The 19,387-nt window shown below is 36.0% G+C and overlaps 1 protein-coding gene and 1 long non-coding RNA gene across 3 annotated transcripts in view; one reads left to right on the top strand and one right to left on the bottom strand.

Annotated features, from left to right (window-relative positions):
• LOC116165949 (RNA polymerase II elongation factor Ell) overlaps positions 1-19,387 on the top strand; it is a 28,425-nt gene that overhangs the window by 2,280 nt on the left and 6,758 nt on the right. The window contains exon 2 of the mRNA XM_031480730.1: positions 13,799-13,852. Coding sequence (XP_031336590.1) covers positions 13,799-13,852 — 54 coding nt within the window. The remainder of the gene's footprint in view (positions 1-13,798; positions 13,853-19,387) is intronic.
• Positions 329-2,677, bottom strand: LOC116165952. 2 transcript variants are annotated; one of them, XR_004144219.1, is made up of 5 exons: positions 2,499-2,676; positions 1,176-1,471; positions 964-1,108; positions 735-892; positions 329-680 (listed from the first exon to the last, which is right to left on the bottom strand). It is a non-coding gene; the product is annotated as an uncharacterized LOC116165952 (long non-coding RNA). The 2 variants fall into 2 exon arrangements; XR_004144218.1 differs by having other exon boundaries at positions 964-1,471; positions 2,499-2,677.

Raw genomic sequence — 19,387 nt, 5'->3', positions numbered from 1 at the left:
ACAGGCTCTCTGGCATTTGACGTCGGGCCAACCGTAGAGCGTGTTCAGCGTGATTTCTGACGACGCATCTCCCCGTCTCATTGTTCATTATGCAGGCAGCAGGATGTCCCACGACGAATACCGGCTATCTACATGTCGAAAAGGAAATCCCAAAATGTTTTGAAAATTTGAGTAACTTCGATAAGAATGTTTGTGTGTCTGTATTACATCTCTTATGGCTGCTTAAACCGTTCATCCGATTGCGATAAAACTTTAGGTTTAGGCCTTAGGGAATAGTTGAACTGAGGGTTGAACGCATGCTTCCGAAGGTTACTGAATATACAATAAGTTAATAATAATAATAATTAATTTATTATCTAACAGCAAAACACGCCAATTCTAAGACAATGTAGAAAAATGACATAGCTAGGTACCATAATAAACGATGAGAAAAAAAAACAAAAATAGCAAACATTATCAAAAGTAGCAATAATTATCCAGAGTAATAAATAATAATAGTAAATCCTAAAATAAAATTAAATTAACATAAAAAAACTCAGAAAAGATAGAATAACCGTGTATAGCAAGACAAATAGATACCTACACAGTTTAAACTATAACCTTATTAGTAATTACAGGGTGGCCCACTGAAAACAGTCAATGCCAATTTTGCCCACTTAACGACAGTTCTGCCAGGAACGCTGGAACACGTCAATTTTAGTTTTGAGAGGGACACTAAATTAAGTAATACATACTAGATCTCGTCCTTAATAATTTCCAACTTTGTATACTTTGACACCTACCATCAGTTTATAATGTAACTCATACGATCCTTCATACAGATGTACCCATTTTCATTCAGCATTTAAATGACGCAAGGTCTGATGATGAAGTGAGCTTCGAAATCGATAACCTAAAGAAAATAAAAACATTCAATTATTTGCCTCTCTCTACTTACCTGCTACATTAAGTAATACTACTTACATAACTTTAACCCTGAGAAGAGGATGAATTGCACCCCAAAAATTTTAAATGGGAAGAGGTAGTAAATGTTGTTTGATAGGTCGAAAGGAATGTTCATTATGTTTTCAGAATTGTTTTTATTTTTCAAATCCGATCAGTTAACCACCTACTCATAAAAAAGATTCTTTAAAAGATGTTGCTCGTACCAAAAAGTCACTTTTATAATAACATACCATTTTACAAGAAATTCCCTCTTTTTAAAAAGAATAATAAAAATGTGCTAAATTCTTGATAGAAAAGCTTCCTAGCTCAGACCAAAGAACGCTCCTCACCGTTTAACGTCCTCGCACGCTTTTTAGCTTCCTATAGTAGCTTCCTATAGCGCTAGCTAGGTGGCTATTGCGGTCACCGTTTTTTGGTTTTGGTTTTTTTCATCAAATGTCGACGTTTTAGATCATTTTAAGCATTGAAGGCGCCGGGCAAGGTGAAAGGTCCCACTAAATGGTCTGGCGTACTTATTTTCCTGCTCCTGAAATATTGAATTTAAAAGTAATAAAAATTTCAAAGTGCCTCAAGAACATTTTTTGAAAAAAAAAATTTGTAATCGAGAAATTTTGGGTAATCCCAAGACATTTTCGGGTTTGGAAAAAATAGAATGAATGGAGGGAAAAGTTCAGGAGGCATCGATGATGAACATGGGATGCATCATCTACTATTAAAGATATGTGACTACGCAAAAAAGGGATTTCGTCGTATTTTTTGGTCCACAAGTGAAACAATCGGGTGATTAATATGTATTAATTAGGAACCAGGGGCGGCGGGTTTTAATTGATTGCATGGGGGTACGGGGCAATTTTCGTGAAGAATAGGGATCATAAATAAGGATCTACTTTATTGAATTTTTAACTAGGTAATGGTACACCGAAGTAAGTCAGTCGGTGAATCATGCCATGTTAGCCACACCGGCGTCCCGCAAAAATGGGCTATGCGTGGCGATGGGAGCACGATGCGCTCGTAAATATTTGCATCTATGTCCAACATCTCTGTCGCGGTACCATATTAGATTAGGAAAATGATTGTGAATATAAGATGCAATATAATTTGCATGGGGGCAAAGTACCCTTAAGGTCCATAAGTCGCCGCCCCTGTTAGAAACTACTCAAATGTTCGAAGGAATGACAACCAAGTTTGTATGTACTTATTCATATTCTTTAGGAAGTATTTTGGTGGTGCGAATTAATTTTCATTCTTTTTCTTTTAAACAAGATGACGGTCGCTTTGCATGAATTGATCGCAATTAAAGTCCATAACATTTGGAAATCGATTAATACGCTCGTGACATGGAACCTCATATAACATTTGTTTGCAAATGTCGGTTTCTCACTATACCAGAAACAGAAGTTATCAAAGCATAAGATTTTCACATTCATAGCTTAATTTGTCAAAGGAACAATAAAGCAAACCTAATTCTGTTACACACGGGATCCAACTGAAGCAAGGGATCTTGTCTCGTTTGTCGTAATGTTAAAATTCTTTGAAAGACATGTTTCGCTTACCAAATCCAAATCCATGAGCATCAAAACGTGATCATTTCAAATTTACGTAAAAGTTAACTACTTAGGTATAACTAACTATATCACTGTATAGGTACACAATGCGTACATAGTAATTATCGTATGTAAAATTAAGCATCGTTACGACAATTAATGTTGACATTGAAGACATTTCGTGTAGTTATAAAAACAATATTAAAGATAAGTCACTTGCCGACCTTAAATGCTTATCGGTCGAAGTAATTAAAATTATTGTCTTCCATAACTAAAGAGCAGCTTGTGGAATTAACGTGCGCCCGTAATTTGTCGAAAAAGAAAATGGTGTGCAAAAAGTGGCCGACTTTTACATTTAAATAACATTATTACCGATTGCGATGGCGGCATTTAAGTTAAACCGGTAATACTAGTCTGGTGTACCTTTCGCATTTAGTGACACGCCATATTTTGTGTTAAAACAATAATTACGGGTGGATGCGAAAACCTACTGCGGATAACAAAGCCTGACAAATTTTCCCACACCTATTTTACTCCTTTGACCATCGCGATGTTGATCGTTAAAAAAAGGGACCTTTGTTAACGCTTCCTATTCACAATTAATGCACAGTCGAAATAGTCCAGTAAAAAGGGGCGGTAAAAATAACGGTTGCGGTTTGTAATAGTTATTTATGTATTAAGGGCATAATAGTGATGTTTATATTCTCGAAGGCGACGAGTTAAAAAGCTCGAGGGCCTATGGCCCGAGAGCTTTTTAGTCGCCCGAGAGTATAAACATCAGTTTATGCCCGTGGTACATACACAATTTTATGTTTTACAAATAGTTTTCTTCGTCAAAATTCGTTTACAAAATAATTCATTATGTTTGATCGAGTGTGTGTGTGCTTCGAATTTCTTAATGTGATTGAAACCATCCAAACGTCAAACGTAATTTTAAATAATTCAATCTATCGTGAATGAGGAAGAAGTTCCAGAAACTATACGAAATAAGGCCAATCTTGTGATGTAGTAGGTATTGACAATTAATAATTGACGTTAATTTTCAATGACCTGCAAATATTTGTTTGTTTTGTCATTAAGTATAAATGAGTTACTACAGTGATACTTAATGCCCTAGGACATAAAGTGATACTTTATGCCCGCGTATCACAGATATAAAATGTGCTATGATAGGTTAGTAAGACATAAAATAAATTTGGGTAGGTACCGGCAGCGGGTACATTTGGGTCAAAGGTTGAAACTAAAAATATACGTGCGCTTCTTAGTAAATTTAAACTGATAACGTAGGTACATTAAATTGTTTTTCAAACAAAACGCATTTTATAATCTAATCATTTATTTAAATGCGCCTTTATTTTTTCTTAATGTACTTTGAAAAGCGACGATAACGCAACCGGAACACAATCAGAATTGTAGATTGAAAGATCTTAAATTTTTCTTGCTTTCGCGTTATGATCGATTAAATAAAATCGTAGATGCCCGTTTTGGAAAGTGTCCCAAGATCACGGGCGCATGTTCCGCAAAAAATAATCTTTAACATCAAGTTGTAAAATGTATGCATGATGAAAGCGCATTTTTGGTCATTTCACATCCACGAAATTATAAAAACCGGGAAATTTAAAATTCGCATGTCAAATTGACATGACTTATTACAAAGCGTCATGTTTTGAATATTGACCTTACAACACACATTAGTAGTTTCAAATGATTTATTAGGTTCTTGTAAGAATCACGTGAAGGTACTGCAAGAAGAAACTGCAAATTATTACAGTGAAGAAAAGTCGGTCTTACAGGTATTCAAATTTGCTCCCAAATTTGGGAATTAGGTATATGCGGACTGCGGTATAAACAAAGATTCGTTATGACTTGTGAAGATTGTTTGGGGAGCACCGTTTGTGATTGATTGAAAAATTGAGAAGTAAGCACTCCAGGATAAATAAATACATAAAGTCTGATCCGTACTACCCAATTCTAGTAAATCTGGTTCAAATAAGCATGCTGTATCATCATTCAAATGTTTCATGGAGTAGCAAATCAAATCAAAACATTTCTCGCCGAAATAGAGAATTTTAATGATAAAATCATAAAATGAACAGAAAAGAACATAGGATAGAGTGGATTTTTTATATTTAAAATTGTAAAACACTTTCAAAATTTTACCACGAACCGCCACTGGGAAAATCACTGAATAGTTCTTGTAAAAAGCTCACATGCCTTGATAATCGTCCTGTTACTGGACAATCGTCGCAATTACTAAGAAATTGTTACATGATCGCTAAAATCTATAAAATCGCTAAGAGATATACCCCTTGGTTTTAATGTTTTTGTGTGCGAGAGATTCGTTCGTGTATAAATCATGTACCCTTTATGTTTTGTTATCATGTGGGCGGGGTTTCTTTCACAAAATTCGAATTTGAACGAGGTAGAGGGATGATGCTCTTGGTTGACACATTCGGTAGTCGGGGATATTAAACATATTCATTTCAAACACACCGACTGTCCGCTAAAGTTGCTTTAATAGTGTAGACTTGGTGTATCATAGGTAATCAAAATTCTTTGTTTTCAATTGAATAAATAATAATATTTCCCACAATGTGCACGAAATTATACAAATTTGCAACCAGCGACCTTCGAAAAGTGACTGATCTGGTATAAATTTCAATGTCGTCATCCAAGATTAAGCGAAAGGTGGTCAGTACCTGTATGCACCAGGTGCATAATCAGAGGAGAAAGGCGTTTGTTCCTCGTATAAAGTTCGTGATTTCATGTTGGCAACCTTTCTGAAATTTCAAGTCTTTAGGTGATCACATTCAACGCATGTCCTTCATTTTTGTCTTGTAAATGAATTACTTAATTATTTTAAAAAAACCTACATTTTGTTCTTTTGCTTTTGCTATGATTGAATTTTTATTGTCATTTTAACTATAGCCGGTTTTAACTTTAACCGGTCATATAAGAACCTACGTAAAAGGGAGAAGCTCAAAGCCGCCTCGTCCGGGCACTGCTAAATGATCAATACATCTAAACGCCCTATAACTTACCTACATCATTTACCACCCTTCTTCAATCTTTCCCTTACTCGATTACGTTAACAGTTTCGTTTTGTTGATATATGTTTCGTTAATTTACAAGCAATATATTGTTTGTATGTCATTTCCTATCACATACTTATTTGTTTATTATCGATTGTTAATTCATTGCGTATGGTGCCACAATACTTGGCGACACTGAAATTTTCACATGTCACCGGTCCGATTTATAGGTACTTTGAAATTTATGAATGTTTGGAGTCCACTTCCCTTAGGTGATACTTGTGTAGATATCATTAATGGTATGAATTTTAATTTATTTTAATTTATTGGGATAATTTTTGATTTTTTAAATAAATTTGAACTAGGTATTGACATTGTTCAAGGATTCGAAATATTTGTGATCTTGAAAGTAAATCTATGAAAATACCAAGGATGTTACAAATGATGTTTCTGATTTTTAATGCAATATGGATTAATATGTTTTAAGACCACGACACGAGTGATTTCTACTAAAATCACTCGTGCCGTGAAATTACTAAGAAGTTTATTGACTTACTCTAAAGCATTTACCGCCATCTTCAAAATCTCCTGTACTATAAACCCAAGCTTCACAAGTTTGCTCAAATGACACCAGAAGAAGGAACAAACATTTCCTGAAGATTTGTTACTCTTATACAAAAATAAAAATGCAAAAGACGATAATGAAATTCAACCAACCCTTACAAATGAAAGCTCAGGATTTGCCCCCTAGAGAAGATTTTTAATTCCATGTGCGTATAGGCAAAGAGTAATTAAGTACATATTCTTAGGTAATTTTTGAATTACGTGTCATTTTAGGTTATATTATCAAACATTTACACGGATCATGTCATATTGGTATGGTGAAAAAAAGATCCTTTATTTTATGATTTAAATGAGGAAATTTTACAATTCCAAAAATAGTGCATCAGCAACCTACAGTTCTAGAAGATATACGGCAAATTATTTCGTTCCACATGCAAAAATGTCAATAAAAAAGAGAAGGGGTATTTTGTAGTACAAATTGCAAATGCAAAATGAATTGCATTGATATTGACGGCGACATTGAAAAAATCAAGCTGAAGTTGGACATGCTGATGACGATACATTTTTCGATAATTTGATTTAATTTACTTTTCTTTGTTAAAAATTATAATTTCATAATAATATTATTGAATGCAGTTACATTCAATAATATATTTATATAGTTACCACAATTTTCTGTTATGTTATGAAATAGGATTTTATTGAAAAAAATTAACGACTTATAATTTAATCTCACTTCACTGTTATGATCGACTTATAGATAAAGAGCGTCGAACGCAATGGAAGAGCCGACGAATATCCCGGCTTAGAGGTACGCGCTTCGGCATTTGAAAGCCAGCTTTTTTGCAAATATACCACATACCGGGTGGTGCCTTAGCGCGACGCAGCATACGGATTTCAATGGTAATTTCTTTACCTATAGTCAATTACTAGCTCCCCTAATTATTTTAGAGGAAAAGTCTAAATACTTTTTTTTAAGAAAAAAATGCTGCATCTGTTCATACTACTGTGCGATCAAAAATGAGTTGCTGTCGAGTCACCTTTGGAACTTTTGTTTACATGGGAAATCGTATTTAACTTGAACTTCCAAAGGCGACTCGACAGCAACTCATTTTTGATCGCCCGTTATTACTTATACTTTTCCGTTTTTTAAAACCATAGAAATCGACAGAATAAAAAGGTTCATTTTACAATTAATCAGATATGCCTTGGAATTACTTAAAAAAACAGCGATCACGTTTCGTTATTTGCCTTTCACGTATATTAAATTCTCTTCTCGCCCATATACAGCTTTAGCAGTTTATAGAGTGGTTGTTAAAGACAAGATTGACTTTCTTTTTCTGCGAGACGGCAAATATAATGAGCTTTCGAATAGTACACAAATTCTTGAAAAATATTCATAAATAACTTCAGAAATGCGAAATAATCGTAAAATTTCTAATTTTTGGGAAGTGCGAAATTTTATACTTACAAATTATTTTTTTCTGACTATTTGCAATCCCTGCGACCATCGGGCCTTTTGATTCTGAATCGGCATCTAATTCTGCACAAGATACGTATTTTTCAAAAATGACGATATTTCTGAAATTTTTCAGACAAGTACAAGAACTCATAACGCATCTGGTACCATATTTTTAGGTAACGCTTATGTGCTCGATTTTCCGTCGTCTGTCTGTTCCATCGAGATCTGGGCCCCTGGACCACCTGTCCTAGAGACTTCGGGTTGAATTATACAAAGCCCACCCTTGTTTCTAGAAGGTAAAGTCAAAGGAGTAAAATTTATATGCGAGTATTGTTCTCTCTTTAGAAAACATTGTTTGCACCATTTTCTCTTGGTTTTCGTTTTTCGCGCAATACTAAGCTTTGAAACCGCTACTGCGGCAAAGTGATAAATATTGCATCGTATATCAATACATATTTGCTTCGGTGGGAGATAATATCAAAATACTGTTGCGTATTGCTTATCGAGAGTTGCAAGTTGCTTGTGAGACCTCTAATTTAATTCAATGTAAAATAGGTACAACCGATAATATTGCGTATTGCCAATTGCTTATTGCTTATATCGCCTCAGTGTGACAGCTGCCTTAGACGTCTACCCCTTCTTCAAAGTTCACCAACCATCCAATGGTTTTTTTGTTACTGTGTGGCACGATAAATTTTCCGAAAAGATAAATTATTTTGCATCGTCCCATTTAGATGGACAAAGTACCGCTATTTATTAATCACAAATCAATGACTTGTACAGGGTTGTACAGTTCAATTCAATTAGTACCTAACTACGGGGAGAAATCATGTGATTAAGTAATATGTTTTGACAAGAGACAAACATTTTTGAGCCGAATCTAATTAAACAAGCTTCGATATTGTTATAGTTATATAAGAAATGGTATGGGTGAAAGGAGGCAATTTCTATGATGCCTGTCAATTGTAGTCTGCTGTAGTAAAGGAATAATTCAGTTAAACTAGTTTAAAAAACCTCCTACATAACAAGATAAGGTATCGCGAGATGAAAACTAAAAGTAAACACGGATGCATTTACAATGTTCTGCCTACAGTCCGAGTGATATTCTCATTCTTGGCCTTGCGCCCTAATTACAAGAGGAGAAAGTGTTGCTTCATTTGTCGTAAACACAAAAGCCATTTTGTTCGATATTATTCAATATGCATACTTCTACCACCATTCTAATCACCTTGGTATGATTTTTTATAATACTAAATGCCAAGGAGAGACTATACTCCAACTTATTTGTGTTGAAATCTCTCTTCAACCCGAATTTATCTAATTTGGAGATTTAGTGTGTGCCAGCCAGACTGCGCTGTGCCTGACCATCGCAATGTGTTACGACACGCGCTATAAAATGTATAATTGACCCTAACGTGAAATCGACCATCTTCTTTGCATTTATGGTTCTATTCTTAATAACTCGTCTGGACAGACTGTACAGTGGAGTGTCAATCTATATATCCTTTAAACAATTTTTTTTAAGTTGTAATTGTTAAACGACATTCATCGTCATTAGTCCGATACACAAAATTTATATTCTATTTAATCTCGTATTTAATTAAACTAAAATCACTTAAAATAAGACATTCATACATTTTCTTTTTGTTAATGTTTTGATATTTCCTGTCAACATTATTATTTTTAGAAAAGAATGTTACGTTAAAATTTCTTTCATTTTCATCTATGCATCACATTTATGTCCCTTTACATATGTAAAAAATTAATAAAAACGCCAACGACATTTAAAAAAAAAACGAATTAAAAGAATGGGGGCTAACGAAAATCCTCAGGCAACATTTATTCGTGCACATCAACAATGTTTTGCTGTATATGTATGGGTCGAAATCGTAGGGGAGCAAGTAATTGGACCTTACTTTCTCCCAAAGCGCTTGAATGGGGGAAACTATTTTATTTTCTTACCTACATTTTATTGTGAGGGAAGAACAGATAACTGTTTTCAAATGTTTATTTTTATTGTCCCCCTCTTGTTATGGTGTTCAACAGGCTTTCGCCCATTTACAGAATGACCCGCATAATTCTTTTTAGAGGTACCCCTGCAGAAGGTCTTAAGTTGTTCTATACTACAGTATTTACCTTACGAATTAGGAAACCTGCACAAAAACCTAATTCGGAGTAGCCGGCAGAATGCTCAAAACTCATCTAAGGAAATTCCCATCTCTGCCGCAGATGAAAAATTCACCTCAAGTCAGGTCCGAACACCCGACCTCCCGGCTGTGTCGCCCAGCTTTCTACGACTGAGCCACACATACGGTCTTCAGTCTTCAGTCATATTAATTTGTGTTCGATGGTAGAAACATAAACATAGTCCAATTATAATGCACATTTTCTATCTGTATAAAACAAGCCGCGCGCCGGAAGCTATATTTTCGCTCTCTCGCTAGATAACATCTATAAATGAAGTTGAAACAATTTCCAAAATTGCTATAAGTTCGTAAAATTAATATCTAGGCAATAAGGCCAGGAAAATTTGTTTCCTTTTTTCTTCAAAATATGACACCCTAACAGCCCTCGACGTTACATTATTGTCTAGCTAAAGCATTCACCTTTCACAGGAATATTCGACCCCTTATGCATCTTCACTCAGAATTCAGATATCGTGGAGCGAAATCAAGCATTTTCGGGCAACGAAACGGGTGTACTGTCCAGCCTAAAGTGGCATAGTAAAGCGATCCAAGCTTTATGGGGGAATCGATGGTGTCCTTCTGTCCGTGAACACTATAACTGTCAAATGCTTGGACCGATTTGGTTCAAACTTTGCACAGTTGACTTATATGCCACATGTAACATGCCTATTGGAAATGGGTCAAATCCAAAGGGTCAAATCGAGATGCTCTGCCGGTTTTTTAGATCCGCTTTAGGAGTTTATTGCTTTCTTGTCTGAGCATAATAGCGTGGCGAAATTCGCTCAAAAGTAGTTAATAGATTCCCTATTAATAGGATTAATCTGTAAAATTTTGGGTCGGTTTCGCAATATTTTGTCAAGTTTAACTTGAACAGAATATCGTAAAACTAGTCCTTAATTTGTTAATTTGACCCTTATATTTTTTATAGCTTTTATTTGTACCAGTTAGCTTTGCGACAAATTAATAGGTATAGCGACATCCGATTTTGTTATCCTCAACAATTTTATTATGTTCATTAGAATGTTGTGTATCCTTACGTGTTGTCTCCTTTCTAGCGCATCTTGATGCAAATACCTTTAGTCATCTAAATATTACATGGGAAAAGTTCAATGGAATGAAGAAGTACGTAACAGATGTAAAGATTAAGATTGTAATGATCTCATGTTAATTATTTTAATTAGTTACTTTTTAATTGCATCATTCTTTTGTTTTTAATCTAAATAATTTGCTGGTGGGATCCGTTTAATCCGCTAAAAATGATTACCATTCAAAGTCCATTAATAATATTATGTAAATTGGATTGAAATGGTACGTGTCCAGATTCACGTGCACAGTTTCTTCAATTTAACTTTAACATTGACTCTTATCGGTCGCCAGCTAAATCAATTATCTTCTATTTAACCTTAAGTGCGTAACCTAAATATGTACAAACAGGTGGATTCTAACAGCCTTGACTTACTTTATTATAGGAAGTGCAATGGAATCTTTTCAGTCGTTTTCGCAACGATTTTTTGTGCGAATTTTTTAGGTTCTTTATTTGGTTGATACTCCGGTTGTTTTTTAAATTCACGATCATATTTGCATAATTAAATGAAAAAAAAGTAAATGGTATACCTACAAGATGTAATATTTTTACCTTTTTAGCATGAGCTAGGTAGCTATTGCGATCATCGTTTTTAGGATATATCAAAATTTCATCTAATGTCGACGTTTTACATAATTTTAAGCAAGTTTTAAATAATACAAATTTTTTTCCGTGTGTATATGTACATACATATACGTGCGGTACGTTGGCAATTTTACGCATTTTCTACATTAGAAATTTGATCGAATACGTTCATAAATAAAACATACAGAATGCGTAAACAGTAATTTTGAAACCTGTATTAGTTTTAGTTTCATTTAAAGTGCCTACATAATATGATATTTCGTTTAACTGCTTTCATAAATAATAAAGTTGCCATTGCGCATGCGCAAAACCAAAAATATCGTTATGCACGGAATCCTCGGATCAAGCCCTTTCAAATGAGCCCTATATCGCCTAAATCGGTTCAGTACGTGTGACGGACGGACGGACGACAAGGTGCAGCCAATAGCGATTTTTCACTTTGAGGAAAATACACTAAATTTGCGAAATCCCAAAAGAGTAGCAGGCAAGGTGCGAACTCGAGCTCCATTTCTCACTTCGCTTACGATATTGGTCATTTCCCAAATTCCGGGTTTCGCAGTTTGCCGGTAACAGTCGGAAAGTAAAAAACTAAAATATTTTTTTCGGCAAAATTAAATTAATTGTGGTTAGGAATTATTAATTTATTATATGTCGCCTTGGGACATTAAAGAGAGAGGGAGAGAGAGACAACGACACACGCTGCTTAACTTGGATAATCGGACGAAACCGGTGTTTTTAGCGTGGTATGGCCGTTGTCGAAAAATGAAGGCTCGAACGGAAACCATAATTGTAGAATCTTTTCTTTAAAAAAAGTACACGAGAAGGATGCAAACGCTGCGTGAATTTAGGGGATTTGGCGTTTGGGTACTCGTTAAATAATTTTCGCATGCTGGACGGAAAGCGCGACAAGATCGTGAAGGGAAAATGCGTCCGGTGAACCACCTGTTAATGTTAATCCAGTAGATAAGAATTACAGTCAGCACATGCGGTACAGGGCAAGTAGATTTTTGAAAAGAGGGAGGCTAACGCTTTACAACCACCTGCAAACAGTTTAGATCAGTGTTTCTCAAACTGGGGGGGCTACAAGACTTTTTGGAAGGGAAAATTAATCACGATTCAATTTTGCGTAAATTTGCCCCAAACGGTGTTGTATCTCTTACGGTTTCCGAGTCCCCATAAGGAAAAAAAAACTTACCCTCTAATTTTTTTAATAAATACCTTTGTAGGAACAGCACTTTTTATTTTTAATCGTGATGGGGGGGGGGGCGTGAGTAATTTTAGTTTTATGAAAGGGGGTGCCATGGAAATAAGTTTTGGAGAATCTAAGGCCGCGTACTGACTTGAACAAATTTGGACGCACGAACGTTCGTGGGAGCAAATTATTTTATGAGCATAAAACTTTTAGGTTTGTGCGCACACAACCCTGGGTCAGTCATTCGCAGTCATTCGCATTATTGTGGGTACTCACTTGACTAACTGACATCCAGTCCAGACTGAGCACTGTGCGCCCACGAAAACCGTTTGATGTTATTATAAACACCGACAAGCAACGGATACTGTTCATGCACGAAAAGTTGTTCGCGCACGTATACTTTGGTCTGTACTGACTTGCGCAATTTCACGCGAATAACGTTCGTGCCCCCCAATTTGCTCAAGTCAGTACGCGGCCTCAGAAGGCGTATTTCAGAATCAGTATATCACAGGCTAGCATCGATTCACGAATTTCAAGTGTGCCCAGGCGAATAGCTCAATGCGAGGAACAGTACATTTACATATTATTAGTGTTGTTTGAATTTGTTGTAATTGTATCATCAAAGACTATCTGGAGAGGAGGGGATCTAGGGAGGGGTAGTAGATAGATAGATATATACTTTTATTTTCACGTTCACATTGGATATACACAAAAACAGACAAAAAATAACAATATGTTCTAAAAAATAATAAACTAAAACAAATAAATAATAGTAGATGAATCGCAGATAGGTACGTACCTCATTAAACAATTATTGTTGTATTGAGGTTACCGTCACTTAGTCTTTGGTATCATCTTGAAATTTACAGCGTTTTTTATTTTTAAATCAATACAAAATGTCCTGAAAATTTCATCAAAATTGATCAAAGTACACTGGGTGTTCAGATACTTATGGCGGGCAGTATATAATGTAATAAATCCCAAGTAATGTCTACATAATCTGGTCTATCGCTTGTTAAATTGATATTGATACGATGGAATTGTTTTGCAATCGCTTTGTGGTTAGAAAATGGTGTTAAGTAATAAATCGGTATTTTATGTAAATGAACACACGTTATCCATACTTTTACATTAATGAGCTGAATATACGAGATGCAAACTTAAACAGCAGTTGTGAAATGCTGACATTTCCTTTTTGTTTCAGAACAAATTCAGTGCTAGCCAAAATCCAACCATAAAGTTCCTAGGAAATGAAGGGGTAAGTAATAAATTTTGTTATTGGTATTAAGCGATAGGGACACCCTTAACATTTTATTTAGTAAAGGCGGAAACACATTACTGTCACGTCATGTGCTATCACGTCAAGCATACCTTCGCGGGATGTCACGCCAGGAGACACACTTGTGTGCGCTCACGGTGTCGCGCGGTAGCTGTCGTTGCAATTTAAGATTTGCATTTAGTCATTAGTAGCGATGAAGCGAAGTAGAGATTTTTCTTTGTCAAGTTCTTCAGACGAGGAAGAGGATATAGAAAACGTGGCTGCTTTTACAGTGGCTAAGATTCTACCAATTTCCTCTCAAGCTTCTTGCCGAACCCTCTGATCCCGGTACTCAGCAGAGGAGTGATTGTATAGCCCTTCGTGCTGTCTCACCAGTTCAATTAAATGTTCGTCCATCTTTTCTTGACGAAACCACTTCGGAAAACACTTGACGTGATGTCACGTTCTACTACAAAATGTAATTTTGCGGGATATCATGCGAGATCAGAACAGCACGTCGTGAATGCGTGAGGTGACAGTAGTATGATTCTAAAGACATAAACGTCATAAACTTCTATAAGTCAGTGGAGTTGCACATATTGCGCAGGTAACGTGAGTTTGCGTGATAGCACGTGGGCTCACGTGACGTGACAGTAATGTGTTTCCGCCTTAAGTCGCGTCACAGTGTTTCAACTTCCACATTACGATTCTTGCGCGGCTGCGATGGTTACAAAAAGAAACCAATCTGATTGTCTTTGTTATCTTATTGGTCATAAATATTAACAGTCAGTCGCTTGAGATGCACTGACTGAATACCTTGACATAATCTTCCTATTAATCCCCCAAATTTTGATTCACTGCACATTCACGTTCACGTACTTATTTGTGTTTGTCGATTTTCAAAAAAACAAATGAAATTGGGAAAACCACCTTATCGCCTTCAGCGTAACTATTCCGATAAATTTATCGCGCAGTCTTAACATAGTGTGTAAAACAAAGAGCGAAATCCAACCTGCATTCGTGGTAGATTGTTTTAAATTCTATTCCTTAATTTCACATCCATGCGACGTTAGAGTTGCCACCCTCTTTACTTTCGAAAGAAATCATTCGTGTTTCGGACGCATTGTAGGAGTAGGATCACAGGATAATGTTATAAGTACTCTCTCACCACAAGCATTTCTGTAATATCTAAAAGAATGGATTCTGTAGGGTTCGCGCTAACGCCTGAAAAATCCAATGTCACCATATTCACCAGACATAGGTAACATACGAAACATCGCTCAATAATAGCCATAGATAATGTGTCGTACCAAGTTTCTAATATGGCTTCGTATTTAGGTTTTAAACTAGACAGAAAATTTACCTGGGAATATCATATTGAGGATATCGTTACCAAATGCGACAAAGGTCTAAATTTCCTAAAGTTCATTAGAACAACCTGGTAGGGGGCCGATATCCGATACCAAATCATGTCTCATGTTTTACAAAGCATACATTCGCTCAATAATTGATTATGGCTGTGTCGTCTACGGGTCCGCAGGGCCGTATTTGTTGAAAAAGCTGAAAATTGTGCAAAACTCCGCCTTAAGGCTCTGTTTGGGAGCCATGCTACGAGTAAAGACCCATTACGAATCGAAGCGTTAGAACCTCCGCTATAGAACTACGCAGACATTTGTTAACGGAAAAATTCATTCTAAAGCTAGGTATCCTAGACTCATTCATAAAATTGCTAAGTTAAATGACTTAGACCTAACCTTAAAATTTTGGGCCAAGAGACCCTCCCCGTTATTATGTGAGGCATTTAGAAATATGATGGACATAAGTAAATTCCTTTATGAACCTATCGATCCTGAAATCATACAGGGTGTTTTTTTTAAGATGGACCATACGACAATGTAAAGGCGTTGAGTTATTTAAAATGGCCATAGGGAAATTTACATTGCGCCAATTGTTCTCAAATCTTGGCATTGCGCTTAGTTATTTAACTGACAGTTCTCGATCTGATTCTTCAAACTGCATCAACGAAGCAGCAACATGTATTCCGCCACTCGAAAAGGTGTTCATGTGTGTTCGTTTCATTTCTGTAACGGCTTAACTTAGCGCAAGATCATAGATATCCGTATCAAAGGCCCGAACGGGGTGCTTACTGTGATGTGTTAAGGGATAGGTACTTTGATCTGTATAATAAACAAGAAGTGGGTCAACGACTTAAATTCTTAGATATACTTACATGGAATACAATACGAATTATACCTCATTTTTCCTATAAAACATAAAACAAAATACGCGGTCGCTAAATTTTGCTGTTATAATGCTGCAATAATATGATGTGACTATAGTACCAGTATACGCAATTTTTCTTACAAGGACCGTTGCATTGGTCTCATTACTTTTTTTTTAAGAAAGCCGAAAGTTCTAAGAAGAAGGTAAAATGATAGGATCCAGAATCTCTTCTTAGTCTTTTCATAACAGATTTCCAGAATTTGAACATTTCCCCAAATACACTAAAATAGGGAAATCTGCTTTCAAAAATTTAGTCTATAAAATATGTTCTTTGATGTGGAATTCTGTGGCAGTTAGTGGGTTGTAATGAATCGTGCAGTGATGATCTCGCTTGCCTCGCATATTTCGTAGTTTCTTGGTTATTTAAGGACGTTTTTTGATAATTTATATGAAATTAGAACAATCATTTTTTTTTGCATAATTAAAGCACACATTACGTGCATTTTATACATCAGTTCCAGTAGTTTATTTATACTTGCGCGCACGCTTTCTCTTTAGGAATTTCGTTAACGGTTATTTACAATAGTTAAAAATTTTGGTTAGATTTATTTCGAGGAAAAATGTAGTGTTTAAGGAAAAAAATTGCGTAACCCTAATTTTGTTACTCGAATTACAAAAAGATTATTTAATTGAGGAAATGCCACAATTATAAGCTATACCTATTTGCATATACGGCGATCACCATAATGTAATCTAATTTGAAAGTGATTCGCTCCGTAATAGTCTACTTTCAATTACACCAAATTAAAATGCACGCTTGATTGGCTGCGTCATTTCGTTATATCTATATGTATATTAATGATAATGTTAAATTTAGTGTAACCGGTCTCCAATATTACAAAGTCTATTTTAACACTGTTAACTCGACTGTTAAAATGATCAAATGTAAAACTATTCATCCAGTAAGTTATGTTCCGGTTGCTAAGTGTGCATACCGGGCGTTGGAACTCTTCGGTTCCAAATTGTTAATTGATATGCTGCCAACCGGTTGCGAAGTACTTAATATGATTTTCTGTCAGTGTGATCATAAAATTGTCGTAGTTGTTTAAAACTACAAAAAGAAAACGCTCCATTCGGCACAGACGCGCTGCTATCAAGGATAGCTTCTCCTTCTGTAAGCATCGTTCACTAATCGACCGCCACCGCAAATAATGCGTTCGGTAATCTGTCAAGGTGTACCCCCCTCTCCCCCTTGAGCGTAAGGAACCGACTCGATCCCGAAAAAGTAGACAATTTGAGGAATCGCCGAAGTCCGCTGAGAATCATTATAAACGTTCCGATGAAATTGATTCCATTTTCGTTTTTTCAAACTTTTTAAATGGTTTGTTCGTTAACAAGTTATAAACGAATTACTGTGATTGGTCACAATAATTCTCTGAATAGTTGGAACATGCTGCATGCACCATAAAATCAACGAACAAACCATGTTTAACCTCGTAGCGTACCTTACCTTTGCTACCTTATTTATCGGACCATGAGGGTAAACCTCAGATCGCGTCGTATGAAAGTCTTCTACGCTCGTCAAATACCGACTCGATGTGGCGATGCCGCCAAAAACCATTTCTTTTTATTCCTTAAAATCTATAACCCCACATACTACAAAACAAATCCATCGCGCCATTCCACAATAGTTTTTAGCGCATTTTTGCAAATTTATTTGTAAAAAGGTAACTTTTCATCTCACCTTGGTCGACTGGCTCGCTGGCAAGCAGCAAAATGAGAGCCCGTAGAAGACTGTTTTTAGAAAGACAAGGGAAGAGTACGTGTACCTACCGAGTCGTATAATTAACAATTGTAGAGACGGGGCTACGATTTTGTGGAGGGTTTTTAGCGAAATCCGCCAAAATGGCGCATTCATATAAATATGGGGGCGTCAGAAGTGGGTACACACACAAGATCTGACTGATGGTGGAGTGAAAACACTAAACGCGATTTACTGATCTGCCACACTAGACTGCACTGAAGTCCCTTCGATCTCACACGATAGCTTTGATATTTTTTTTACTCGTAATTGTTTAATTTTGTATATTTTCAAGTTCCTACATTATTGTTAAACAAATCAAAATCGATAAGTGTGCAAACACGTTGTGTTTTTTATTAAGCAATCAGTGGAAGGGTTGTACAATTTTTGGAAAATATATCAGATTTTCATAGTTAAAATATCATTTGTCTCTCCTCTTCGTTATTCCATTTAAAAAAATGTTGCAGTTATGACAATTGCAAATATTGTAGTAATCCGACGGTAATTTTATTATATAAAGTAATTAACTGAAAATTGAACCAAAGTAGTGTGCTAGCGGAAGTTGTAATCGTTTTAGACAATTCCTCTTTGAGAATTGCAAATCATCTCTAATGTAACCCATTTTCGATATTTTCCCATAACGTATCTTTGGTACAGTGGATAGCAATTGTTTAATTGAGACTGATCGACATGTGCTTGTTACTGTTTAATTATTTAATGAAGTTCGCAAAGTTTTGAATTGCTCACAAAATTTGATCCACAACATTTCGGAACCTTCCAAACTGGCAACTGCCAAACGGGCAATGCACGAACCGGCGTCGCAGCAAGCGGGCGACATGCCAAGCCGGCGATCGGTCATATCGACGCTTGTTAAGCCGACGCTCGGTCATGCCAGCGTTTATCAAGTCGACATATGGGCACTTGTTCAGTCGATGCGATCTACAAATTATGTAACACACACATTTGCAATAATAACATGGATGGCCATAATATGAACATGTCGATGGAATTCTCAAATTATTTTAAGTGGGGTGTCGGGGGATTTTTTATTAGGCACTTGAACTATGATTTTACGAATGATCAAACCGGAGGAATCAGATTAACTAAGTACATATAACTTTTCTGTCGGCATTGGCATTGGTCGTAACTTTTAATATTTTAATAGATGGGTACTTTGAGGTTTATTAATCCAATCCACACAAATAGAAATGCATCCCGTGGAACGAGCGCCGGTCGATCGGATGCCGTCAAGGCACAGCGCCGGTTTGACCGAGTGCCGGTACGATCGGCGCCGATTTGGTCATTACCGGTTAGGGAATCGCCGGTTAGTTGTGTACCGACAACATTTTCACAATGGAAATTCAGGTAGCTGTAAAATTGAATGGTATTTAAACGATGCAGCAAATAACATGCTAATTTTGCAGTAATTGAATTACCGTTTTACTGTTATTTATTCTACATTTTTTTTATACCCCATTTTCCCAAACGACAACGTCTCAATCTTTTTTGTT

This window comes from Photinus pyralis, unplaced genomic scaffold (assembly GCF_008802855.1).
Source record: "Photinus pyralis isolate 1611_PpyrPB1 unplaced genomic scaffold, Ppyr1.3 Ppyr1.4_LG3a, whole genome shotgun sequence".
NCBI lineage: Eukaryota > Metazoa > Arthropoda > Insecta > Coleoptera > Lampyridae > Photinus > Photinus pyralis.
Note: the sequence above shows the minus strand (reverse complement) of the source record. Positions and strands in the feature narration are given on the sequence as shown.